Genomic DNA, 27783 nt, shown 5'->3' with positions numbered 1-27783 from the left:
CATAATTTCTTCTTTATCACCCAAGGTCCACAATATATAAATATTAGGACATTTCAAATTGAAATAATCACATGTGTTTTCCTTAAAGTAACTAAAACCCTGGAATCACTAGGCATAGTGATAGTCACCCTTCAGAACACCCACTCTACAGTCAAGGTCTGGCTGAGATACCATGCAGCCCATTAGACAGATAGCAGTGTACATAATGGAAACAAATGGATCTTTTGGTGAGCCTTGCAGGACAGACTAAAGAACAGGAAAAATAAAATTCCATGACCCCTGATTCTGTAGGACTATTACTTACTAGATACTGAGACCTTTCATAAAAGTGCAGGTTGTGAATCTTTGTGTCCAGAAAAATAACATTATACAGTGGTAAATAGTATCTTTTGTCTTTGAATCATTTTCCTAAGGCTAGGATACTCTATCCCAGAAATGCTAATTCTTATTTTCCTGTCATAATTGTGTCTAGCATCAGCCATTCCCACTTCTCCTCTTAACTTATACCAATATGTAAACAGGAAGCCTCGTATCAAATATAAACTTTTTGTAACTTGTCCAATTGGGAAAATAATTAAATATGTTAAAAAGAACGAGACTCTATGAGTACTTGGGGGAGCCAAAATGGAAACACATTTTGAGTGGCAATGGTTATTCCTTTCTATCCATTGTGTGGAATTATGTACTTATAAAGCCACATCTCAGGAATTTATACTTCACATCACACAAAGGCCCATTTCCTATTGGGTTTATTTCAATCATTAAACAACAGCTAGTATAGACACTTGAAGACAAAAGAGACACATTTCTATGTAAGATAAAAATGACTTCAGGTTGAGGCTTCATAAAGTCTTGCTGGTGCTCATATGTGACTGACCCAAGGAGGACTTTGATGATCACTAAAAGTTTATATATAAAAATGGTTAAGAATATAGTTTTTCTTACGTTTTGAAACAGTTTGGAAACTTTGAAAACTTCTTTTGTCATGGATTTATTGACTTATGGACTTCATATTTTAATTGTAGTTTGCAGAATATTATGATAACAAGACATTTTCCTGAATTTTTTTTACGATATTAATTGTTACATTCACTACCACCACCACCATCACCAGAGTGTGATTACCAGTTTCATATCAGCAAGACAACAAGGGAACCTACATGCTATTCACTTATGCTGTTACTGAGCCCATCCATATTCTTTGACCATAGTCAAAGTCATGATCCTTAATATTTAGAAGTAAATATATGTACCACACGCAAACAGAGAGAAAACCCTATGGGAATGCTGGGCAGGTAGACACAAATTTATTTCAATATGAAGTACTCTAGAAAGGCTGCATAGTTTCATCTTTTCTTCATTAATCTCTGAGAATATTAGGTATTTAATTCAATTGACAGAGGCAGCATTTCAAAACCTGAATAGTAATTATTTTATCAAAAGGCTTCAGCGGCTTCTAGGAAAATGTAGGAAATTGAAAGCTACTTGTACATTTTCATTTTCATATCTAATCAGAACAAAGCATCAGAATGAACGCACTTCTAGCATCTTTCTCTTGCAGTCTATGACACCTAATGGAGGTCAGCCACAGTGCCATAAACTCATTGTTTTTCTCCCATTTCTCTCCTGCTCCTAAATCTCTATGCCTTTCCTCCCTGATCCTCACGGCTGCCAGTACTCTCAGCATGGCCAGAGGATCTTCTTCTTATATGCTGCAGTATGACAGCCTTTCTGAAGCTGGACAGCTTAATATCTCTGATGACACACAATACTCAGGCTTTTTTGCCATTAACATCAAATTCCTGGTGCCAACTTTAATCTCATTTCTCATTCCTCCTGTGAAGTCCATCATGACAGTGGTACAATTCATCACAGATTCCTCCTTTGGCATGCATAACTTGATCTGGAACAATCATCATTCTCCCTCCTAGACCACTGTGATGCTCTCCCCATGAACTGCCTTGTCTCCCTTTGCCCTGGATAGTATTGATTCAATGACAGCCACCATGTTGCTCTTTCGTTTTAAAAAATGTAAACAAATTTCATTCCTCTGCATAAAGCTCTCCAAATCTTTCCTTCTCTACTTTTGTTTGGTTTTTGCAGTTGGATTAGTTTGGGGAGGTAGGTGTTGCTTGTTTCCATTCTCCCTTATTTAGAGATCATTTTATGTCATCCATGATAGTCTTGAACTCTAAGTCCTCCTACCTTTACCTCTCAAGTGCAGGAATTACAGATGTGTGTGTTACCATGTGCAGGCACATCTTTCTGAACTTTTGAAAACCTAATGTCATAGCTCTAGATCCCAATGCTCTTGGAATTACCCTTCTCACCCTCCCACCCTTGGTTCCTCTCTCTGCAACAGCCAAAAGGATAAGTTTATTTACTAAAACCACCAAAAGCAACTCACTCAACCTGGGTTCTCTACCAAGAATTGTTCCACATGCCGGGCCCATTTCATTCCTTTACTTTCTGATGTAAAGTCATCTTATTAGAGACAACTTCTTCAACCTTCCTCCTTATAGAGGAAAATCAGACCATACTCATCTTAAATATGTCATTACATATGATTCTTTGTGTGTCAGCTATTCGCTAGGAGATTGACCAGCAGTGGGCTAGTCAAGGATGAACCCTTCTGGGAAGCCTACAAACGAAACAAAGCACAACCACAGACATACCTTCTTCTATCTTGATTACATCATAAATGAACAACATAACCTTTCAAGGCAGTGGCAAGGACCAAGAAAGGAACTAAAATGTATACTAGCACTTTTGAATATTTGCTTGCTTTGGTCATGTGATCAGCCACATAGTCAGTGTATGAATTTGGTAAAAAATCTGAAAGGAAGGAATATGAACAAAAGAAGACTTGAATTGATCCCATAGGTATAATTAATCCACAATAGGCAAAAGCTCAAAAGGACAAGATACACATGGAGGTAAAATAAAAAGGAAGAAAGAAAAAGAAAGCAAAGAGACAGAGAAAACAAAGTAAAAATGAAATAGGCTTGAGAAGGAAAGAGATGGGAAAGAGGTAGAAAATCTGGAATGTAAAATGTGGAGGTAAATTGGTAGAAGGATGCAGGGGCTAAGACATATGACCCAATAAACATGGTCTGCTGTCTCCATCCTGAAAATTGGAGAGGAAGAAGTATTTCCACACCTCAAAATTATCTGCGACTGTATCCCTAACTCACAGTGTTGGAAATTGGAAAAAAAAAAAGACGAATGCCATCAATGAAACTTTAATGTTAATTCTAAACACATCTTTAAAATATTGTTTTGTAGAGAGATTTTGATAATATGCTTATGTGCTTTTTTTTTCTTTGTTGCCTTGGAAGTCTCTTTTAAATCCCAGTAACATTATGTTACTTCAAAACATAGAGTATAAATATTGGGTACTAATACAATGTGTATGTTGATCAACTTTCTTTTCACTATAAAAATATACCTGACATGAGTAACTCACAAAGAAAAATGGGTTATTTTGACTCTCTGTTTTCTAAATCATATTTTTAGATAGCTTTATGTACTCCTAGGTATCTTCAAACTCACAATATATTCACAAAATGACCTTAAACTTCTAATTCTCCCACATCTACCTCCCCAGTGCTGGATTACAAGCATAAATCACCATGTCCTTTATTTTGGTATTAATAATTAAAACTTACAAGGACTCCATGCATGCCAGGCAATCAGTCAACCAATTTAGCTATGTCCTCAGTCTCTTATTAATTCTTCCAATCCAAAATTAGATAAAATTTTTTTCTTAGAATTCTGATGTTGATGCCAGATGGCAGTGCTAGGGAACTCGTGGTGGAGCTACAGTAAATAAATAAATAAATAAGTAAATAAATAAATAACCAGCTACCTTATTAGCCAGACAACAAAAGGAAAGAGGAACATATCTCACAGTCTCCTGGAAGAGAATGCCAAAATTACTTAACAGTAACCCATTAGACTTTACCTCTTTTTAAAGACCTATCACTTCCAAAAACTACTACCCTGGTGACTAGCCTATAACACATAGTCTTTTGGGGAACATGTAAAGTCCAAATTGTTGAAATTCCTATGAAAGAAAGGTGATACATTAATACTGAGAACTTATTTCTATGTCACAAAATGAAATATATCACCTTACATTGTTTAGAATGGGAAAGGCTGTTACAAAATTTGAAACACTCAGCCCTCACCTAAAAGACTGAACAACGTACCCGAAACCATGGGAATAGGAAATGCCATTCCCAGCCATGATTTCAATATGATTCCACAAAGTTCTGAAATAAGATTATTTGTCAAGTTCAACAAAATAGCCTTTTACAATTCCATGATGTCACAGGAACAAATAAATTTCTTTCCTGCAGTTCAACTCCCGTTCTTCATATTGCTATGCTGTTTACTATGGCTAATACAATAACATCAGATTAAATGTGCCATTCTTACAAATTTTACTTTAGCATCTGTGGAGTGTGTGTTTGAGTGTGTGTGTGTGTGTGTGTGTGTGTGTGTGTGTTTCACGGCACAAATGTCAAAATCAGTTGATAACTTTCCAAGAGTCTATTCTCTCCTTCTGAGGCCGGGTCTTCTTGTTTCCTCTGCATCCTCCTAGCTTGCTGTAGGAGTGCTGGGCGAAGATGTGGACCACTGGGTCAAGTCTTTCACATGGGTTCAGGAGATAAAACTCAGGCTATCAAAACTCAAATGGTTTCACATACCAAGATGTTTCCCTGTCCCATCAGATACATTTGTTATTGAATTATCCATGGATGGCCCCAATCTCTTTCTACGTGAAGATTTTCTAGTGCATTTCTCCTTCTGTTTTTATTCCCTAATATGTTAGTTATTAAATACTGGCTTATTTCTGTTTTTATGCATGTCAATCTAGTAATAAAGATAATAAGCATATTCAGTAGAATCATTCCTAAATCCAGAAGGATAGACAGAAAGGAGTTCTAATTTGGAACTGATAAATAATGTCTCATGTATAATCAATGTGCCCTAGGCTTTTAGCTGAAAATATAAGTATATGCCATATCACAGTTTTTAACTTCCTTAAGATTCAATTTTAGGCTACTAGACCTGAGAAATCCTATATCACCTTGCGAGTTTTCCTAGGTGCTATCACTAGCATTACTCCTGATTGACTTAACTATACATTAACCAATCATGTATTACGTGACTAATATAATCATCAGTGATGGTGTGATTAAATATATGTTACACAATATTTTTAGTTTTATAGGTCATCATATTTATAGAATTATAAACAGGAATTTTAAAACTCCATAAATTAAATATAAAATGAATTGTGTATGAAAACTAATAATAATAAGAAGAAATAATTTCTCTTATAGAAATTACAGCCAGTACAAGACATGGTATACTTGTGCATGAGATACTTTCATAGCTCCTAATAACAATTATATTTCTGAGAATCTATTTCTATCACTATGAAGTTGCCAAACACATGACTCAATGCTTCCGCGTCTCTATATCTCATAGATAGCATTAAATGGATGTGATTCAAGACAATGTCATTTATTTTCTGTGATATTCTGTGTGCTCTCTAGTTACTGATCTCTATAATTTTATTATATACCTTAAGTGTGATGAATACTTCCCTATGACTGAGTACCATTCTTGTCTAATACACAAACATCTTCTGTTTCTATTCTAGATCCCTGTCTTGGTCACACAAATAAGCTCCATCAACCACCCAGTGAAAGTCGGATTGTCTGATGCATTTGTCGTAGTCCACAGGATCCAGCAAATACCCAGTAGGTAGAAGAAGGGTAACTAAGAGTTGATTCTTCTATGGGGCTCAATCCTAAGAGCAATGACCTCAAACTGATGAACTTCAGAAAAACCCACTAAGCTAACTGCTACTTGTTAATTCTATTATGTGGTTTATATTAATAACTCTTGTTGGGTTTGTCTATTTCCATTACTCTGGAACTGATAAACTTAGAGAAAGAAAAGACAAGGTCCATCCAAAGACATTTAACTGTGGCTGTTTTAGGACTCTTTTGTATACATGTTCAGTTGAGTAGAAAGAGTTCTGTAATAACAAAAGCACAAGCAGAAAAATGGTTGTAAAACAGTGACAATTATTTAGTTGACAGTCCCTTATCATCCCATGTTTGTTTATTAATTTTTAATAGTTTTGTGAAAAAAACATGGTTTGTGCCATTTTATAGTTATCATGTTTTATCAAAGCAGGAAATTTAAGCAAATATATATATATGTAAATGAAATTGTCTCTACCAGAGAAGACACATCTCTCCTTTTTGATAATACTATTTTTGCTGATGTTGTTTATAATTAGCAGGCAGAAAACATTCATTGCTTGCACAGTTGTCCATGAATTCGTCAGAATAAAATGTTGCTAGAGTTATACATAGGAGTAGAGAATGCACTTAGCATGTGTAGAGGCCCTGAATTCATCAAAGCATCAAAACAAGAACAAGAAAAGAGAACGTTTTTGTGTTGGTTGTATTTTGTGTGGTTCTGACCACCTTCTAAATGTCCTGACTTTTAAACCTCCTCTACTTTACTGCCAAAATAATCCTGAGAAATCCTTTAGGGTTCAAATCTGGAGAGCATTTGTTTGCTCCCTTAAATATGTTTACTTAAAGCAAGGGGTAATAGTGAAGTTATTTAGAAAGTAGAACATGTACTTCCCCATTTTCAAGTCCTTCCTTTCTTTCACTAAGAGTAGACTTAATTTATCACATATATGCACTGCTTGGAACAGACTTGAGATGATTCTGTTTAATTATGTCATCTCTCAATTGCAAGAAGTAAATGGAGTGGAAACTAGACTTTCCAAAGAGATGGTGTGACTGCTAACATTCAAGGGTTCTCTTGGCACAGGATGGCTTTTTTTTTTGTAAGTGAAGATTATACTCAGTTAAGAACATGTACACCCTCCAGCTTTCTCATTGTTATCTCAAGGACAGTAACAGGTAATATTAAAAAAATTTAAATCAAAGCAGATTTTTCACAAAATTAATTGCGCTGAGTACAAAGCAAAGATGCATAAGGGTATGTAAGGCAACATAAAGGCTTCCTGAGAGAACTCTTAAATAGGAGAGTGAGCCCAGGAAAGTCAAGAATGCCACTGTTAGAGAAGGAGTGTCTGCACATTCTTCCTCTCAGGGGAGTTAAATCAGGCATAACCTGAGTCAGTTATTCAACAAGAAAAAAAAGGAGTACTTTTGCTTTGGTTTATTTGTTATTTCTTTCCATGCATGGAAGAGGGCTTATGTGCTTCTTGACAAAAGGCACTGTATCCCATACTGCTGTTCTGATACACTGCTTCAGAAAGAGCAAACCTACCAAAGAACAAAATATTATGTTCTAGAAGTCTTTTAATATGCGATATTGTGTTTGTGTTTTTCCTAATCATATAGTTGTGCTTGGAACATAGGGTCCTAAAATGTGATTTAGGAAGCATGCTCAGGCTGTGAAAAGATAATTTTAAGGGAAAGAATTCTCTAAATATAAATTACATTAAATCAACTGGTCAAATCCTGGTGAATCTTGAGAGCAGATTATGTATGCTGTTAAGACTCAGTATCCACTTCACAAACATTACCGAGATTCAGAGCCAATCCATTCCCCTGCAGCTGCCAGCTTGGAATAACACCCGCAGCTCTTATTGACCTTACTATTCATTCCCCAGGAAAAAAATATTAGCCAAGAAGAAATGGAGTCTCTAAGGCTCCCCTCCTGATGCTTTATCAGGCCACAGTGAAACATGAAGATTGATGTGTTCTGCTTTAAAATCATTCCAGGAACAGGAAAATGTTACTCTCTTCAACAATTCGTCCACATGTTACAGAGTGCACCAGTCTGTCACATAAGCTGCTGTATGAGAAAGCCATAGCTCCGTTTAATGATCAGCTGAAAGAGAAAATAAATACACACTTTTTAACGTCAGAACATAGAAAACAGAAGGTGTCTGTAATACAAAGAATGACCCCACTCAAACCCTCTAATCCCAGGGAATAAGATCATTTCTAGAGACTCATTATTTCCTCCTACCTATGCTAACAGAACGTAGGTAAATATTTAAGTCCCTTGCAAAATTATGTTACGAAGTTTCACTGTTGGGAACAATCCCCGTGTAGATTTTGTTTCTGCTCTTCTCACTGAGTTTATTTTGAGAAAAACCAATTATTAATCCAAGCAATGGGCACTTTGTTTCATTTCATAGTTATGCTAACTCTCTAGGGAATGGTCATAGATGTCACTTCTTATGTTAACATTTGCTAATGACATCTGCTTGCCCCTCTCTCCTCCCACTTAGTATTTCAATGTTCAATTCTAACTTTTGGGTGCTGACCGACCTTTTTCATCTAGCCTCACTGCCCCGTTGCCCTCCGAGCTTAACAAAAAAAAATTCATTTCCTGAAATAAAACTAAAAAATTCATAGTGTTATATGGGTCGCTGAAAAACAAAGGAACTTAGAACTGTGAAACTTATTTTAACACACAAATAAAAGATTAGCAAGGAGGCTTAACTGTATAGCTGCTGAGCTAGCTAAAATGTTCTATCACAAGCCATGAGATGGGCAGTTTACAAATCTCTTAGGATATTTCCATCTATACTTCTCGTTGATACTGGCTGGCACTTTTATACATCAGACACTTTCTCATCAGTAATTCCTATGTCAAATGTGTTGACCTTTCCTTGGTTCCATTGTTATACTGCACATCTCAATAAGAACACCCTGTTGTTTCCAGAAGAAAGAAAAGAAACTTGAATTAATTTATATTGCAGAGTGTCTCAAAAGTCCCTACCTTGTATTTGAGCTTGAGAAGAGATTCATTGGTACATGTTTTGACATAAGAGCAACGTTTTCCCACATTTGCAGACATAACAACTGTTCCAAGGAGTTAGACAAGTTTATGTAGAATAGCTTTAGCTTTAATTCTCAAAGAGATGGTACCAGAACAACACACTGACCCAGAAGGCTGCCTTTCTTGCTCATCAGGTTCTGCACTTGACCATGAGCTTACTACATAAATGTGACAAAGATACACTTCTATTTTGGATACTAACCTGAAATGTTAAATTTTAAATTATACTAAATTAGTTAATTTTAAGTTCAGAAATAGCATGTGACAATTGGCTGCCATAGTAGACATGGCAAAAATAAACTGTATTCACACATATATTTAAATAAATTTTGACTACCATGTACAATACTTACAGAAATAATATTTTCACTTTTAAAATAACTTAGAGATTAAATATGATTAATAATGAATTTTCCAGTATAAGTGTACCCATTCAATAGTAAATTTGGAACATAGCAATTATAAAAACAGTAATTTATAATTTTGATTTGATGAGTACCGTCATTTGTAACTTAACAATTATAACTTTTAATGTGAGATGAAAACACAAACAATTGTGTGATTTTATTTCTTCTAAATTATTTCACAGTACTTGCATTTCAAGTGCTTCCAGAAGAGCCTAGTTTATTATTTTCAAAGTCCTCCATCCTTCCATACACTTACTCCAGATCAGCCTATAAATGTCCAGTGAATGATGTAAGCTGATCTCCATTCTCTCCAAGTACAAAGCCTTTCAAAATTATTCATTCTGTAGAATGTAAAATTACTTCCCTTTGCAGCAGTGTCCCTTTAGCTCCTTTGATTCTTGGGCCTTTGGTACCTCACCAAATGCTCAATGAAAAGACAAGTAAAAAAGCATACTCTCTGTTATAAAACATCCTCTTATTAAAGCGCATTCTGCAAAAAGACATTTTTCTTTAATTCATAAATTATTAACATTCTTTATTTGGTTGGTCTTGACTTGATTTTTTCAAAATGTGTTTAGATGGAGGTGGTAGTGTTTGTGATTGTGTGTGTGTGTTTGTGTGTGTGTGTGTGTGTATGTTTGTATATATATGTATATGTAATATGAATATATATATGCACACACATATACACATACATACACACACACACATTTGTGAGGGTATATGTCTCTTTGTGTGTGCATGTATGTTTGCATGAAAATGTGTGTGTGTGTAACAGAATGTGTTTGTGTGTTTGAGAGAATATGTATTTGAATGTGTGTCTGTTTCTTTGCGATTGAAAACAGGGTGCTAGTGGCATATATCTCTTCGTGTCCATACAGAGACCATAACAGGACGGCTTTGTGGGTCCTCCTCTGTCACTGTCTTCCTTATTGCTATGAGACAGCCTATCACTGAACCAGAAGCTTTGCTTTCCCTATAGGCTAGTTGGCCAGGAGCTCAGGGATTTGCCTGTCTGCACACTCCACAGAAAATCTGGTGAGCAGCCATGTCCAGCCATTTGCTGACTGGTGTGAATTCGGACTTATCTTTTGTGAATTGGGCAAGTGCCCATGACTATCCAATCTCCCAGCCCACTGAGCTGAATTTTAAAAAAATAATAATAATATAAAAAAAAAGTTTACCAGAACTCAGAATCTCAGAATTTTTTGGATATTAAAAAATACTAATTCATAATCTTTAAACATCGGAGAACTTCTGTAGGGATGGCATGAACAAGAAACCCCTCCCTCAGGAACTCTAGTTAAGCTATTTCATTTAATTTTTTGTGTCTTCATTGACTTTAATTCTGAACCCCCATATGCCAAGGAAAACCAACTTTTTAGTTACTTAAATTCCCTTTTGATTTATTCATAGTAGCCAATTTATTTTGCTTATAATGTAAAGTCCTAAGCATCACAGAAATGGTTTTAACACAAGGTTAAAGTGCAGGCATCTGTACGTTTGTTTGCTCAGTGCACATTTGCTGGATGCTGAATGGGACAGAATTAATTGATGTAAGTAAGCCAGAGTGAACATAAGTGTTTTTGTACCACTCAACCACTGGATAAAGAGCTTATCTTTGCAGACCCTTCTCAGTAATTGCCTTATTCCATAAAGCAGAGGACACATGTTTAAAATCAATCTTTACTGAAATTTGCTACCCAGCTAGAATTGAGTTTGTTTGTTAAATTGTAACATGATACTATATTCTTTTACTTTTCAATTTTTTATTTGCCTCAAATTTTTACCATCATTTTATTAATTGCTTCTCTCACCTATCATATAACAAATATTTGTTTAATTTACACCTACCTACTATGAGAGGAAGATTGTAATTTTAATCAGCTTGGTTACCACTTATAAAGCTTTTATAATATTATAAGCATATTATAAAACATATTATAAACACTTATAAAGCTTGGTTTACACATATAAACATGCTTGCATGTTAATTTTCCCAACTGAATTTTGATATTGAAAACTTCATTTTCAGTACAGTTTGGACCACTGTGGTGTAAGTCTGATATCTAAATGATTGAGCCCTAAATGCTATTCCCTCTTTTGACTGGGCTTGCTTTGCTCAATACTTGGTTCTAAGGTTGAAAAAAATTATACTCTGTTCCACAAATTTCCATTTCATACAGCATCATCTCTTTCTTTCTCTCTCTGAAAGAAATAATATAATTAATGGCATGAGTCTTAATAACTAATGACATGAGATTTAATGACATGAGATTTAATGACATGAGATTTAATGATATTATAAGTTGGTGTTACATTATCTTTCTGCAAGTCTTGGGAGCAGGGAGGTCTACTTCTCTAGGACCCAGAGAACCATGTAAGACACAGGCTATGAGGATTCCACACTGTCCTCCTCTCCCAACCTTGATTCTAACTCTCTGGGCAGATGACTCCTGACGGGAGCCAAGAAATGAAGCATGTTTGAGCAGCTGTCAGGTTGAGGAATGAAGGAGGAGCGAGTGTGGTTATTTTTCCATAGGGATGATTTCCTTTACACATGAGAAATTAACTGATGAAACATGACCCTGAGGCTTAAGCAGTATCCTGAACCTTGCAAAGTAGTTAGATATTGATAAAGAAGTACCCAAGGTGAGGTAGAGATGAACCAAGATTCTGCTGTTTTATTTTATGTTTGACTGACATTTTCTGGAAGTAGAACAGAATTAGAGAAGAAAAAACTTCATGGCTAACACATTAAAATGTTTTTCTATGTGCTTCATTTTTTAACACCTAATACCTAAGTCTGTTACTATCTCTTTGGATGGGAAACATATAACTGTTGAGATAGTATCCTGGTTTTCCTTTTTGTTTACTTTCTCTGGGTCTTCATGTTGTGCATGAGCCTTGTGGTGTACAGGATCTACTGGTTACAAATACTGAGTACCTGGTGCTGAGGGCTGGGATCAATTTGTACTAGAAAACAAATCCATGATATAATCATCTGGAGCCAATCATTAAGCATGGGCACTGCAAATAAGAAAATAGTAGCAAAACATGTGTTGGACCAGTCAAAGCATGAAGATAGTTAATAAATGCAAGGATAGGGTAACACAGAAAATTACCATTATCTTGTGAATATTAGCTTTTGAGGCAGGAATGCAAAGAAGAAGAATCCAGTTAATCCAGTGGGGATGGATGTGGAGAGGGAAAGGAGTCATAGAGTTTCTGTGTAAATGAACACAGTGTTCCTACCCTGTTAGTGGTCAGATTTTCTCAAACCAACAGTGTAACATTTACACATTGAATCATATTATGAGCATATCTCCATCACTGGACTGTATTTTCTCTGGGCATTACTCTGTGAAAGTTTATCTTATTTTCTGATTTGTAAACGTCATTCATTGATAAGTATTACAGTCAATCTTAAGGTTTTTTAAATATAAGAAAGTAATTGAAGTAATGAACATTTATTGTGGCGTATTTTCTTGAAGACACAAGAGCTAAATATATTTCTGAAATCATATGATAGCTTCTAAGTTTGGCAGGGCCAACAATGAATAAATCCCTAATGAGTTGATTTTTTTTAACAGAATCATCTCTCAAATATGACAGAAGCAACCATTTGGAAACTGTCATTGACTGGCAGGTCACCAAACAAAATGATTCTCATTAATTTTAGCCTTGTTAAATTTATCTCCTGTAAATAGTTGGTGACTGAGCAGGCAATTGACCCACCATCCTTACACACTGCCACTAGCTGGGGTTTTCAAAGTAGAATACGAATGAACAGTGTACTAATGTGGTAAAAATCAGCTTATATGATGGGCATTTTCCAAACTTGCCAAACTTTCCCATGTGTGCAAAACACACAGGAAAGAAATATATTAAAACGTATTCTACACAGACAAAAAGAAAAAATGGACAGTCATTTGCTTTGCTTCAAAACTTAAAGACAAAAGAAAATGGTATGATTCCTTACTTCAAAGAAATGTACATAAAGAAATGATTATTTTTTCTAATGCTTGAGGAAGTTTTTCTTCCTCAGTTATTAATGATTGAGAAGAATACATATGATTCTTTCAATTACACAACAAATAAATTAATTTGATTAGTTTCTTTAGACATTGTTTTCCAGTCTAATGAACAAGACAAGCTTTATAGTGAGTGTCACAATAAATACAAATACATATACTTTCCCACCTAAGACAGCTTCAAGCTAATGTCTACCCAGGGAAGAGCATGCTAATTACAAAATTAATCCTCTATATCTTGTACATATATAACCAGAAGTGTTTTTTATCAATGATGTGGAAAGTGCAAATTGATATTTATAATATTTCTCTGAATGAGTAGGCCTCTAACTCACTCTACCACATGCACAACTTTAGAGGACCCTTGATAGGTTTTCATAGTTTGAAAGACTTGAACCATGGCAAGATGACACAGCTTCTCCCTAGTTATAGCTGAAGTAGCTTTCTTTCAGTAATAGGGAGCATTTGCATGTCTGTTATTAAAATGTTCTTGTTTATAACTGGAGAAATGGTCAAGGCTGACTCTCCTTCTCTTGTTATTTATATAGATGTTCGAAGAAGAACAATTTATGAATATCACCGAGTAGAACTACAAATGTCTAAAATTACCAACATTTCAGCTGTGGAGATGACCCCACTCCCCAGTAAGTCAATTTCAGAAAGTGAGATGGGAAGAATATTTTTCAAGTTTGACAAATGGATGTTTAATAATTTGGTTTATAAATATCACGTTCAGCATGGAATCCAAATTGTGCTTGTCAAAATGAGAATCCTGACCCTGAGTGTGCACAGGGATTGGTATGGTCTTTAGTTTGAATGAGTAGTCCCTCTTCTCTCCTCACTGTCAATGAGCCTTGATCCCTCTGTTCTCTGCTGTTTCTTAGCATGTCTCCAGTTCAATGGTTGCGGTCCTTGTGTGTCCTCACAGATTGGCTTCAACTGCAGTTGGTGTAGCAAACTTCAAAGGTAAAGCAATAATTTATATATACCATATTTTGTATTTAGAAACACTTGATCACTATAAACACTAAGTGATAAATTTTGTGAACCGTATGGATCCTGTATTGCATTAGTGTGAACATATATGTGTGTGTGTGCATGTTAATATATATGTATTTTAGATATGAACATATAGGCATAATTAGACAGACTAACATGTAAAACCAATGTGCTTGGAAAAGGAGATTTCAATATATTCTTTTGTCAGATGCTTAAAATGACTAAGAACCTCTATAATCTATAAGGCCAGAACCTGACATAGGCTTATCATTCTCTACAGGGCTTAAAATACATCATGATGTATATTCTAAGCCTTGGATGGATAGTATCATCCCTTATTCTACAGAAAGCATGGTAAAAACTATATTTTCCACAACAGTGATATATTCCAGTAATCAAATACATAATCTTAAATTTTTCCTATCAAGTAGCTGAAAGGTCATAAGTCAACATTACTGATGGTGGCTGAAGTTGACGTCACCTGACATTCCTATGATTGGAATGTGTATGTTGTCACTTTGACCTTTTATTCTAATTGACTTGAAACTTCAGATGCATAGTTTACTCATGTCAAAAAATATTTACAGTTTTTTATCAATGGTAAAGAAGATTGTCCAATCTCAGGGGTTTTAAAGAAGCTGAAGAGTGTGAGATATGTATGACACTGGAAAGATTGCCATGACTCGAAATACTGTATGGATGTACTCCAACCAAAAACTTGTATAAATTAGTGAAACTGAAATGAGTCAAGGAGTGATCATCTCAGCGGTTGATTCTAAGAAAAGTAGAATGTATTAATTATAATTCTCTAGTAAAACAAATGATGAGAATGGCTATAAACTATAAAAAGAGCTATAGTAGATTGGCTTACACAATATAGCTCTAGGAAGATCTACTATGGATGGCTAATGCTAAAGGGGCTGAGAGTCCAGCTTTTATGCCTATGATGCAGAATGTCCCAGTAGTCCCAGTATGATTCTGAAGGCCTAGAAAATTCTCAGAGAGCAGCTGCCATTTGTTTATGATTGAAGGCAAAAACAGCTTGGGTTTCATGTTAACAACAGAAGTAACAATAGGGTCTATACTCATCATAAAACCCAAAGGTAAGCAGGAAAACAACAGTGATTTTAATAAGACCCTAAATGCTACATTCTCTAGAGCAGGGTTTTCAGATGAATTTAACTATTCATGGGAATGCCATTTCCAACAGGTCTGGAGGCATGTCGAATAGTTGATTTCAGGTCCAACCAAGTTGACCATTGAGGGTTGCCAGGGCGCATGGCTGTAGAAGATTAATACAGAGACTGTTAAGAAGTCACTTTGTTCACTGAACCATTGTGCACATCAAGTATGTCCAAGGTGCTTGAAGAGCAGTAATGAAGAACATGAACAGGATCCCTGCACCCAGATGAGGTTATAGCCTCCATCATTAAGAGTCTTTATAAGGTCATCTTCTCCCTCCAAATGATGTTGCTTAGTGCTTGCTAGATAGAGGACAGATGCTGGCCCTTCATTCAGCTGCTGCAGCATTTTTGCCATGCTAAATGCATGTTAAAAGACATGTTAAATGTTACTGAAGGATTAAAGATTGAATGTACAGTTTTCATGACAGTAGGAAATATTTTTATTTTATTACTTTTTATTTTTTTTACAGTCTAGTCATTACGTCCTCCTGGTCTTCTCTTACACAGTTTCACATCCCATTCCTTCTCCACCTGTCTCCAAGAGACTGTCCCCACTCCTCACCCCACCCCTGCCAGGCTTCCCCAGTTACAGGGTCCTCAAGTCTCTCAAGAGTTAGATGCATCTTCTCTCACTAAGGCTAAACAAGGCAGTCCTCTGCTGAATAGGTGTTGGGGGCCTCTTACCAGGTAGCTTCTTACCTCTGTATGCTGTCTGCTTGGTGGCTCAGTATCTGAGAGATCTCAGGGTCTGGTTTAGTTGAGATGGCTGGTCTTCCTATGGGGTCACCCTCTTCCTAAGCTTCTATCCATTTCCTAATTCAACCATAGAGGTTCCTTACGGTTGGGTTCATTGGTTGGATGTAAGTATCTGCATCTGTCTCAGTTAGCTGCTTATTGGGCTTCTCAGAGGACAGTTATGCTAGGCTTCATTTATAAGCATACCATCACATCAGTTATAGTGTCAGGCCTTGGAGCATCCCCATAAGATGGATACCAAACTGGGCTTCTCATTGGGCCCCTTTTCCCTCAGTCTCGTCTCCATTTTTGTCCCTGCAGGTCTTTTAGACAGGAACAAGTCTAGGTTAGTGTTTTTGACTGTGGGATGGTAACCCCATGCCTCCATGTGATGCCCTGTCTTTCTACTGAAGGTAGATTCTACAAGTTTCCTCTCCCCACTGTTGGACATTTCATTTTTAGCTGGCTAACTTTAGAGTAACCACTACAATATTGTGCAGTTAGAACATTGTTTATGAAAACCTTAGTTTTGCTTTCAATTGAACATGTTGTACTAGCCATTTCCTTTGAAAAATGAATTTCAAATAATGAAAAACCAAGCAGGCAGTTAACACTTTTCAAAGCAGTATTTAACTGAGTTATATATGTTGAGTAGGCAAAGCCACTATAAATCAAAGATCGGTGCTTATATGTGTATTTGCTAAGATGTTTTAAAAATAACAGGCATATCAGAAATCATTCAAAATTTGTTTAAATACTGACTTCTGAAATAAAAAATGCTAAAACTAATTGAGTAAAATATGCTGATCAACAATATTTATAGCTGCTTCAAGATCAAAGCATCCCAAAGCATTACCATTAGGGTAAGGGTTGTTGGTGTTTGTAGATTTGTTCATATCCTTTGCATGTTTGTTAAAGGTAAAGACCATGTATAATATTTCCTTTTACCTCCTTTGTCTAGAAATACATTGATATTATATTATTTAATTATTAAATTATGATTAGTTTCTATATAAATAAATCATGTATATGTTTTTCTGGGACTCAAGGATGTTCCAGAATAAGAAACTTCTAATCCTAATACCATAAGTTTTGTGGAAAACCAGCACAAATTCATGACCCTTATTAGCTATGAGGGTTTTGCTTTGGTTTATTATTTGAAATAGGGTCTTCCTGTGTAACCTAGGGTAGCCTTGAACACTGCATCATTCTGCCTCAGATTTCTACACAGTAGGGCAGCAGACATGTACCATTTTTGGATAATTAGAATTTCTGTCTAAAATAGTGTTTAAGTAATTGAACATTTTGAAGTCTTGCTTAGAAACATACCTAAGGTCAACCACTTTAGAAATATGCATTCTGTTGAAATACATATTGTAAAAAAGCAATTTTCAGTTAAAGCATTCTCATGAGTTGAAATTCTCTTCTACTGTTAGATTTTTTATTTTGTTGAATGATTACTCAGCCTGTATAGCATACTGAAGAGTTTATGGGTATTGTATTTAAGAGTACATTTTAGAAGAATATATTGTCAGAGGAAGCCAAGGTGCTATGGCTAAGATACTTCTTCGGGGTGTCCAGCCTGGTAAGTGATAAGTCTTGATATTGAATTTTAATCTGTGTGACTTCCGGCTTTTGGGTTTTTTTGCTCACCTGGTCTGCTTGCATCTGACAGTTGGATGCATTAAGCAAGCTAATTTTAAACCAGCACATCCTTGATGCTGCAAGAAAATTGGATGACTTCTCAAAATGGCATAACCAAGATATAAAGAAGGGTCACCTTATGCCTATGACCTGTGCATATTGTTTATAACATAGTAAATATGATACAGGAAGTGATTCCTAGGATTCTGCTGACTCTTACCAACACAAGTATGTGTTTCTACACATGTTGGATATGGAGACTCACATTTAAAATATCAGACTCAGTTTTAATTTTGAGCAACCCAGTTATATACATTCCAAAATGTGTCTCATTAATTGGTTTAACTATGGCTCATTGCCTTTTATTCATGTTAATTTCCCCACTGCATTTTACTAATTTCTCCATAGACCTGTAAGCATCCAAACTCAGCTTTGCTGTTCAGCATTATTTCTGCAGACTTTGGTACATTTATCAAAAAATACTAAACAAAACAAGAGACATGTTAGATTAAGCAGCACAAATATCACTCTGGTTGTTTGATCCAACTATTCTTTCTCTCTTGCCTGTGCTCATTTAGCCTAGACTGATAATAAGCAACTAGCAATTACTCAACTCTCAAATTGAGCTTGCTCAAAAAAAGATTTAATTTAATTGTTTTGTTTATTTCCATTAATTCCCACTTTGAGGAAGCAAAAATTAAGGCAAAATATATGCCATGCCTGGCCCAGTGTCTAAGAAGATTTGCATTATAAGTGCACATAAGGAGATCTGGTATTGAAAGGACTTAATGAAAATACTTAGCTCATGTTTTTCAAGGGAGCTGTGTGTTTATTCCCTCTCTGTGAATTGAATTTGAGCTAATCATTTTAATTTTAACATGTATCGTCACATTACATACATTCAAGAATTAAGTCTCTGTTCAAGTTCCTGTTCAAGACTATATATTGAGTAGGACAGAGGGAGGGGAAGAAGGAGAGAGGGACAGAGAGAGAGAAAGAAAAAGAGAGAGATTCAGTTCACTAATAAATGAACATTTTGGCACGGGGAGATAGTCTTTGAGCAAATACACGTAGAGTGAATAGATAGTACTATTGGGAGCTTCAGTAAGAGAAACATTAAGAGCAGATATATAAAAGATTTTAAGAAAAGAGTTTTACTGACTTGGTTTTTATTTGATTTTTAAAACTAACCATATAAAGAATGGTTTCATTATCATCTTTGTATACATATAGATCATTGTACTTTCTTCAAATGTATGCCCAATACCCAATTTTACCCCCTACTCCATGTGCTGACCACATCTTCCCAAATAATTCTTTCCTTTCATGTCACATAAATATGTACATGTGTTTATATCAATATTAATACATTATATATGTATATGTATTTTAAAACTAGATTCTACAGGAGATAAAACATACTTGTCTTTTGTAACCCATTCCTGTCCCTTTTCATTTTGTATTTTCAAGGAAACATTGGCCAGATCAGTCATCCTCATCCAAAAGTGAACTTTTAATTAAAATAGATTTTCACTAAAATATTTGCTCATTTTACAGCATATAGGTTACCTTATTTTACAAGGCACCGATTTAAGCAGTGAGAAACCACAATAGTCAAGTACTGATCAAAGCCATAGCTCTTATAGAGCTCAAAGTTTAATTTTGAAAACTGGAAAGTAAATAAATCAATAATTAGATGGGTCTCAGATGATGAGAAGTGTTCAATTGGAACTGGAAAGGTGGTAGTTGCTGTAAACAGCTGGCCAGGAAGGACTTTTAGAAGGAAGCAATAATGTACCAACTCCAGAAGAGTGTAAGCTAAATCTACTTCAAATAGAATGGCCTTGAAGAGGTCAGACTTGATTGTTGAAAAAATGCAGCCTCATCATAGGCTGGGTATGGAGAGAAAGGGGACTTATGGGCGATCTGGGTCACTTGGTATAGAGGGGGTCTTATTCTCAGGCTAACAGAAAGCCTTTGGGTTTACACACTTAAAGAGGGGAGGAGTGAGTTTGTTATATTTTACAAGTGTAGCTCTGGAAGTTCAAAAAGTATATATATTTTTCTGTTTGTGGAGTGAGTTATAGAAAAAAGGAAGAGATAGAAAGAATTCATACTTTCTGAGAAGATTACTGGGGCTCTAGCAACAGTATAATACAATGTCTTCCAAAAAAGTATTAATATTCAGATTTCTCAAAGCTTTATGATTTCCAGTATATAAAGTCAGTATGTCTTGTTAAAGATATGAAATATGGCTGTATTTATAGTTCTAAAAGTTTTACTACTGATAGGAATTATATATTTGGTGATATATCAGATACAACAAAACATTTTCATAAACATCAATTATAGTGTTCCATGGAAACCTTTGCTTGGACAACATGAGCTGGAAAGAGAACTGATGTCATCTTTTTACTGAAGACATCAAAGAACCATGAAGTTTTGATAATACATAGCCAATGATAACGTGTAAGTTGCTCATATGTCTAGAACTGGAGACTACAATAGACACAGTACAGACTGAGGCTATAGTGTATTCTCTATTCAGTACATTTGTCTTTCTAGGACATTAGGATATAACTATCTAACCAGTCAAATTTCAGGAGGATCCTAGAGTTAAGAGAGTATTCCAGAGCTCTTTAAAAGAGTGAAAATACCCATCTCTCCACTGGAATGGGGTCAGACAGTGTGGCCTTGATGAACCCAGATGAAATGTCAGGATGGGTGTACAGTGACAAAGACAATTAACAATAAATACAGGACAGAATAATGTGTTACCAAGATATATTTGATTTCAACATGTTTTAAATCCAAGTGGCCCCAATTTTCAGACATCTTCAGCTGTCAATGTTAGATAAGAATAGTCACAGAGACTGTGAAAATGCACATCCTAATACTGCCTGATAAGGTATTCATATTTAGTGGTCCAGGAAGCAGCTTAGAAACTCAACTTAGTAATAAACATCTTTATGCATCATGAGATGGTATGAGAACATGGTAGAAATGACAGCTAATATTAAACACATAATTACATTTTCCCCTTAGTAGTTTTGCTAAAGTTGTGTGAAACAGTGATTCCTCATTTGAAAGTGAGAACTACTACACAAAACATTATGTAAATAAAAATATTTGTTGTTAGCCAGGTTAATGGTAGTTTCAGTTGTCTACTTGATGTCATCTAGAATCACCTGGACAGAGTCTCTAAGGATTTTCTAGATTAGGTTGACCTGTGGGCACTTCTGTACAGGATTGCTTTGATTGTGTTAATTGATATGGGAAAGTCCAGACCACTGTGAGAGACATCATTCCCTTGGCTTGAGGCACTGAACCATATAAGAGCAGAAAAGGCAAACTATGCCTTAGAGTAATGCATACATTCATTCCTAGTCTTGACTATGGATCTAGAAAGTTGCTTTAAGTAACAGTCACTTTAAAATTCCCAGGAGTTATGTTCCTGTAATTGTGATGGGGAAAAACTCTTTACCCCAAAGTTGTTTGTTTTTTAATTAATTATTTTATTTACATACATTCCAGCTGTTGCTCCCCTCCCATTCCCAATCCCACAGTTCCTCATCCCATTCTCCCTCCCCATTGCCTCTGAGAAAGTATTCCCCAACCTGTGCATCCCCTTCTCTAAGCTGCTTTTTGACAGATTATTTTTTAACACAAATCACCAGATCTTTGGTACTCAACAACATTCCCACTCTGTGAAATCTAAGACAAGAACATCTGGAATGTGAAGTTGATCTAGGCTCCATATGAGACACTGCCTCAGAAAGTGCCAAATATCAGAATAATATTTTTTAAATATCATTTCCTGAAGAAGAGCTTGACCTCAAAAGAGGATGCTTCTGGACCAACCTTGTATAGTAAATAAATTCATTAAAATCATTGGAACTTTATTTAGTCCTTAATTTTCAAAGAATTATTGCTAGCAAAGTGGCCATTCATTTTTTAAAGGAATCACTGTACTTGTGGAAAAGCATTACAACTATGATAAAATATTTTGAGCATAATGACTATAGGCAGTAAATTGCATTACTTTATTTTAGTGTAAACCCCTTTATAAGAACTATTTTTTAAGATTCTTAGTGGATGGTTTCAATGGGGATTTAGTTCAAGAGAAATACAGATTAATTACTGGGAAATCAGGACTTTATTTTAAAAGTAGTTAATGCTATGTGAGAGGGGGACTAGTAAAGGGGAATATTTTATAGGTAATTAATTGATTAATCAATCAGGAAAAAAGAGTTGTTAATGCTATTTACTGATGCAAACAAAGAAGTAACAAGGAGGTGGGGGGTAGAGGAGAGTTCAGGCTCCGACACCAGAGATACATAAGCCTGGTAAAGTATCTGAAGAGAAATCAAAGCCCACTTGGGAGAAATGAGTCTCTTTTTATACTTTTCTGATTATGAGAGGTTCCCAGTTCAAGGCTACAGCCATTTGCACAAATTTCCAGGTAGGCAATGAGGACCAGGATATGTGGAAACTCATTTCCCTTTGATCTTGTCACCTGGAAGTCTCTTTGCTGGGCATAGTGTCTCCCAAGTATGTCAATCAGTATCTTTAAAGGGGAGAGCAACAACTAAATTCTGGCATTACTTGGATAAAGTGAAACACTTAAACAAAATGATTGTTGAAGAAACTAAACTCAGTCTTCTGTGTTCTGACTTGAGCTACCTTGTACCTGCACCATGAGCTGATGTAGCACTGCAGTGGGAATGGTATCTCCCATGAAAACAGTTTGAAGTATCTTTGAAAATAGAGAAAATAATTGAAAAAAACACTTATCAGTCTAGCAATAGGATTTCTCTTTGGGGAATGAGGCTAGAAGTACCATTGAATATCAATATTCATTTCTCTGTATTTCATTTGGCAAAATTTGAGTTTTTACTATATACATAGTATGCTAATAAAACAAGAAACAAACAAATATTCAAAGAAAGAGAAACAATTTCAATGATATTAGTACTATTACTTCAAAAACTCAAAAGTTAATTTTTCTTAAGCAGAGAGTTAAGCTGGGTGTATATCTACATTTCCTTCTGGGATGATTTTTGTTGTATTTGCTAGCTTTTTAAATATAAAATATATGAAATTCTTTTCACTACATCAAAAATATTGTGTTGAAAGAGTGTGCTATTAGCTACCTAGCATACATTTTGCATTTTTGTTACTTTTTCCTTGGGCCAGTGATTCCCTGTAAGAATCAAAGAAGGGTATGAATACAGAAGAGAAGCCATTTTCCTTTTTTTCTGGATTCTAAATAAGTAGATTCTTAAACAATGTTGGTGATAATCAAATACAACCTGAGAGAAGCATGAAGGCATACTTTTAAATTGTTTTTGATTTTTCAATCAACAAATGCTATGCTTGCACTTCATCTGAGCACCCATTGGCTAACCAGAGAGAAAATCTGTAGTGCTATTTAGTGTTACATGTGTTTATAACAGCTTTTTCAAGAGTGTTCAATGATTTGAAAGTTTTGGTTCCGTTAACCAACCATGGAAGCTACATTCCGTGTTTTTATAATTGAGAAAGCTTTATTTCAACAAATTCAATCTAATGAACCGATAAGGACTACCTTAAAATGAAAACATTCAATGTTAAGTTTAATTCTATTCTGGTAGCTTTCTGACATTAATAAAATAATGAGTTTGCCTAGGATAATTAAAAGTTAATTGTCTAAGAATGAAATTATGTATGCTCAATTTTATAAAACAGTAGGTGCCAAACTATTATGGGAAAAAGAATGTAATCCTTAAAGAAAAAAATAAACATTTTTAAAGCAAAGTTCACAGTTGTCAAGTGCTAAAAAGAGCTGACATGAGATTTGAATAATGAGGAGCTGTAGACTGACAATATTCTGTTGAAAAGAGTGATATGATGCTTAATGAAAACAGCAGCCAAACTTGTTCATAGTGTATTTGCTTTGCTTAGAATCTCATGTTACAATTTAGAAGGACCTTCAAAGCATGTCATAAGGATACTCAAGCCAGTGCTTCATCATTTACATAAAAAATAAGAATTTCTATTAAATTATTTTCTCATTTGTTTACCTTTCATTAAAATGTATCCTCTAGCAAAACAAAATTTCATAACCCGAAAGGAACATTATCTTCTTTTCATTTCTGTCACTGTGATGGCCAAAGCAGGGCAGAATATGGGTTTATTTCATTTTACAATTGCAAATTCTGGACCGCCCCTGGAAGTCCCAGCTACAGGAGCTTGAGACATTTGGTAATCTGCCATCCACAGTGAAGAACAGAGACAGACAAATGTGTACAGGAATTTTCTTTAGAGATCCCAAACCATGGAGTGGTATTGCTCACTCTCATGAAATTTAGTAATGAAGCAATGCATGTACTAATCACAATACTTACTTTTGTAGTTTTAGAAACTTCTAAGTCTTAGCTTAAAGGTATATATCTTTGTAAAATTACACAGCTCTTTGAAAAACCTAGGATCCATTATAGGGGAAACATGAAGTTTGGTGGTTGAAAAAGATTAACGTTCTTGTGTTTCCTTCTCTGGAGGTTTATAGAAAAAACTAAGAGACTCTCAATATCCATGTGATTCATTTTTTTCTCTCCTAGAAAGCTACGTTTCTGTTTATAGCCCCAGCTCTTGATTTTTCTTTCTTGTGACAATTCATGGTCAAGGGAGAACTTTTTATTCTCCCCATGAATCACATCCCTGACTATAACAATTTCTGAAGATTGGCTCTCTTAAAAGTACGCAGTTTATATTACTAATGTGATGCCTTGTGATCCCCAAGAGAAGACCTCAGTATTCCCCTGTGCCCCAGTCAGAATGAATCTATCTCTCTTCTGCACTCTAGTAACATGTGGATTTCTTTTATTATTGTTCCAATTTTCTTCTGCTGCTGCTTTTCCTGCTAAACTGCAGAGTATGGGAAGACTGTTTGATGGGTAGAAATGCCATATATATAGATATTTTAAAGGCACCTATCATAATTACATTTTGCTTTACATGAATTCTGTATCAAACGCTTACTGAAAACCTTTTCCTGCTACTAACATCTGTCAGTTTGACTGTCCTGTTGATCATCATAATTACATGAAAAGGTGTTAGGACACTTGTTTCCTAAATTAACTAAATGATAATTAAGGCGTTTGTACCTAGGTTACAAAAAATCATGAATAGAGCAAGAGTGTTTTTAAAATTAAATATTAGATGAATATTTGTGGAGATGAAAATGCATAAAAGTTAGGGTTAAAATTTTAAAAAATAAGGGGTTCCCAAGTATGTGCATAAGCTATACAGGCAATCTGAAACTTAGGAATAAGCCCACCAGTAGTCTCCGGAGAAAGTGCCATTATCCCACTGACACTAATTATCATCTAAAACATATTGGGATGCTTGATAATTACGAAGTGTTTTGAAGAACACAGAATTGATGTTTTAACTGTAGTTGGGATTATGTTCATGCAGAATATAGTGTTGCCAAGATACGAGTTTTCATGAAGAAAAGTAATCACAAATGAAAAATATAAGAATAGCACATAGAATTCTCATGGGGAATATACACAAGATTTGGAAATAAACAATTTAAAGCATGTGCATCACAAACGTATGTAAGAACTTCATTGTATGGGAAGAATTCTGACTACTGTTCTTTTCTGTGTTTCACTTTCTATGTATTTATCAGAACATGAATCATCAGGATACTACTGCCTCTACCTCATAAACTAAAGCATGCATGTGGTCTGTGCTAAGAGATAATATTTGGGGGACTAAAAGTATTTATACACTTTAGTTTTTACTGCATAATCATGAACCCGAATTTCCCAAAGTCATAAGTGGATCAAGAATATGCGGAGAGAGCTTTATCACAGGAAATTTTGTTAACAAACTTTATTGAAATTGAGAGCATCCTTTGCATATAAGAGAACAATGCACTGCATAAGGGAAAAATTCAGACCTGTCTCTGCCCCAGACAAACAGCTGGATTCTCCAGGACAAACCTAGCTTGGGCTTGTCCTCTCCCCATCCAGGCATTTTTTTCTTTCTTTCTCAGACATGGAATGTTTTCCCAATAAGTATATGATCATTCCACCAAATGCTATTCTGTCTTTCACTCCTTTCTGTTGTCTGTGTTTGCCATGTTTGGCACTCTATAATGTTTGAACACATTTCTCTTCCATAATAGAAGTCCTATGAAAGAGTCTATATGAACTCTAGACAAATTGCTTTCTGACCTTTTATGAAGGGCAGTTTGCAAAGAAATGAAAGGTGTGTAATATGTAATCAGTGTGTTGGCTAATAAGCAAAATATGTATTCACACCAAATGTGGAAGCAAATATTGAGTCAGGTTTTAATGGGCTTGATGAAGTATGCAGGGCTGCCGTAGGAATAAAGAAGGACATTGAGGGGAAAAGTGGCTCTCAGAGAATGTGGGGAGGGTGAGGAAGAGAAGCTCACAGAATGCATGTGACATATGTGAAAAAGATAACTGTTTAGAAGAGAGTTTGGGGTAGAGGAGAGCAAAAAAGAACAAAGTAGTATAGAATGCCATAATGAAACTAAGGATAGTGTATGTTAGTATGCTAACTTAAAACAACAGTAAAAAAAAAAAAAAAAAAAGCTGAAGAAAAAGTGCCCAGCTATGAATGCTTGTGCTAACACAACTTGGCATTGACTATTTTATGAAGTGGAAAATTGTTTTACATTCCAATTCTTAAATTAAAAACTCTCACTTTTTTGCTGTCCTTAATAAGACAGAACATTGGTAAAGATGAGCTGCATAAAATCCAAATAGAGTTAGCATTTAATAATCTGATACTTTATATGCCCAACAAGTTTGATAAAAGTAGGCAGTATGGAAGAACACACTCTTCTATGACCAAAATTAATCCTAAAATTGGAAGGAATTTAGTACTGTGTCATGGGCCATCTATTTGCTAAGAATTTGGGTCTTGCGTCCACAAAGAATGCTTCTAAGCTTTTAGGTGTCTCTGCAGATGGATAATAAACAGATCAGAACAAAATTGCTAAAAGAAAACCAAACAGTCTATAATCCCCCTATATAATCTACTACAATGTAATAATATGTAGTCTACTACTCTTTCTATAATACTACTAAAATTATACGTCAAGGGTCTTGGGAAACAACTAGGGATAATGTGTTTGCTGTGATCCGTGAGGATCAGGGTGAAGATCTCTAGACCTGTGTAAAAGCTGGGCAGGTGTGGCATCCTGCCTGTCCACCTAGAACCTGGACCCAGAGGCTGGGGCAGAGAATCTCTGGAGCAAGATCTCTAGCCAGGTTGTCAAACTTTGAACTCCAGACTTACCAAGAGATACTGCCTCAGAAAATAATATAGAAAGTGACCAAGCAAGGCACCCAACATCAATTTTGAAACCTCTTGTGTACTTACACACATGTGAACTAACACACATGAAAACATACATACACATACCAATGCACACAATACATACATACATGTGCAAAACACAAAGAAACATTATACATCCTTACTTTTCAGCAAGAGATCAAACTCAAGATACTGTATATGCTAAGCAAGCATTCTGCTACTGAGGACCATCCAAATCACCACCATCTTACTTCCTAAGCCTTGAAAGCACAACTTGAAATCCAAGAGATACATTGATTTTATATAGGTATAAATGAACACAAAAACAAATGCACCGTAATATCTAACATTTTTATGTATCTAAATATGTAATTCAATGTTCTCAGACATGATGCTATTTAATAAGGGGACAACCTTAGTAACATCGCAACAATTTCTATTAAGTCTAAGAAAAATGTTTCCATAAAATTTAATGTATTTATTCTTAGAATAATAATTCTTTAAAACTTTGAAGTTGAAATTAAATTGACCCTTTTATTAGAAACGTGAGTGGGAAAATAGAAATGATTCAAATGA

At 35.3% G+C, this 27783-nt stretch overlaps 1 protein-coding gene across 2 annotated transcripts in view; it reads left to right on the top strand.

The window, feature by feature from the left end:
* The window catches only part of Plxdc2 (plexin domain containing 2), a 394098-nt gene that overhangs the window by 295589 nt on the left and 70726 nt on the right, over positions 1 to 27783 (top strand). For both annotated transcript variants that reach the window (XM_028764923.1, XM_028764922.1), the window contains exons 7-9: positions 5675 to 5774; positions 13852 to 13947; positions 14188 to 14269. In XM_028764923.1, coding sequence (XP_028620756.1) covers positions 5675 to 5774; positions 13852 to 13947; positions 14188 to 14269 — 278 coding nt within the window. The remainder of the gene's footprint in view (positions 1 to 5674; positions 5775 to 13851; positions 13948 to 14187; positions 14270 to 27783) is intronic.

This window comes from Grammomys surdaster, unplaced genomic scaffold (assembly GCF_004785775.1).
Source record: "Grammomys surdaster isolate TR1022 unplaced genomic scaffold, NIH_TR_1.0 146, whole genome shotgun sequence".
Lineage (NCBI taxonomy): Eukaryota > Metazoa > Chordata > Mammalia > Rodentia > Muridae > Grammomys > Grammomys surdaster.
The sequence above is the reverse complement of the archived record's forward strand: the minus strand, read 5'-3'. Positions and strand labels throughout refer to the sequence as shown.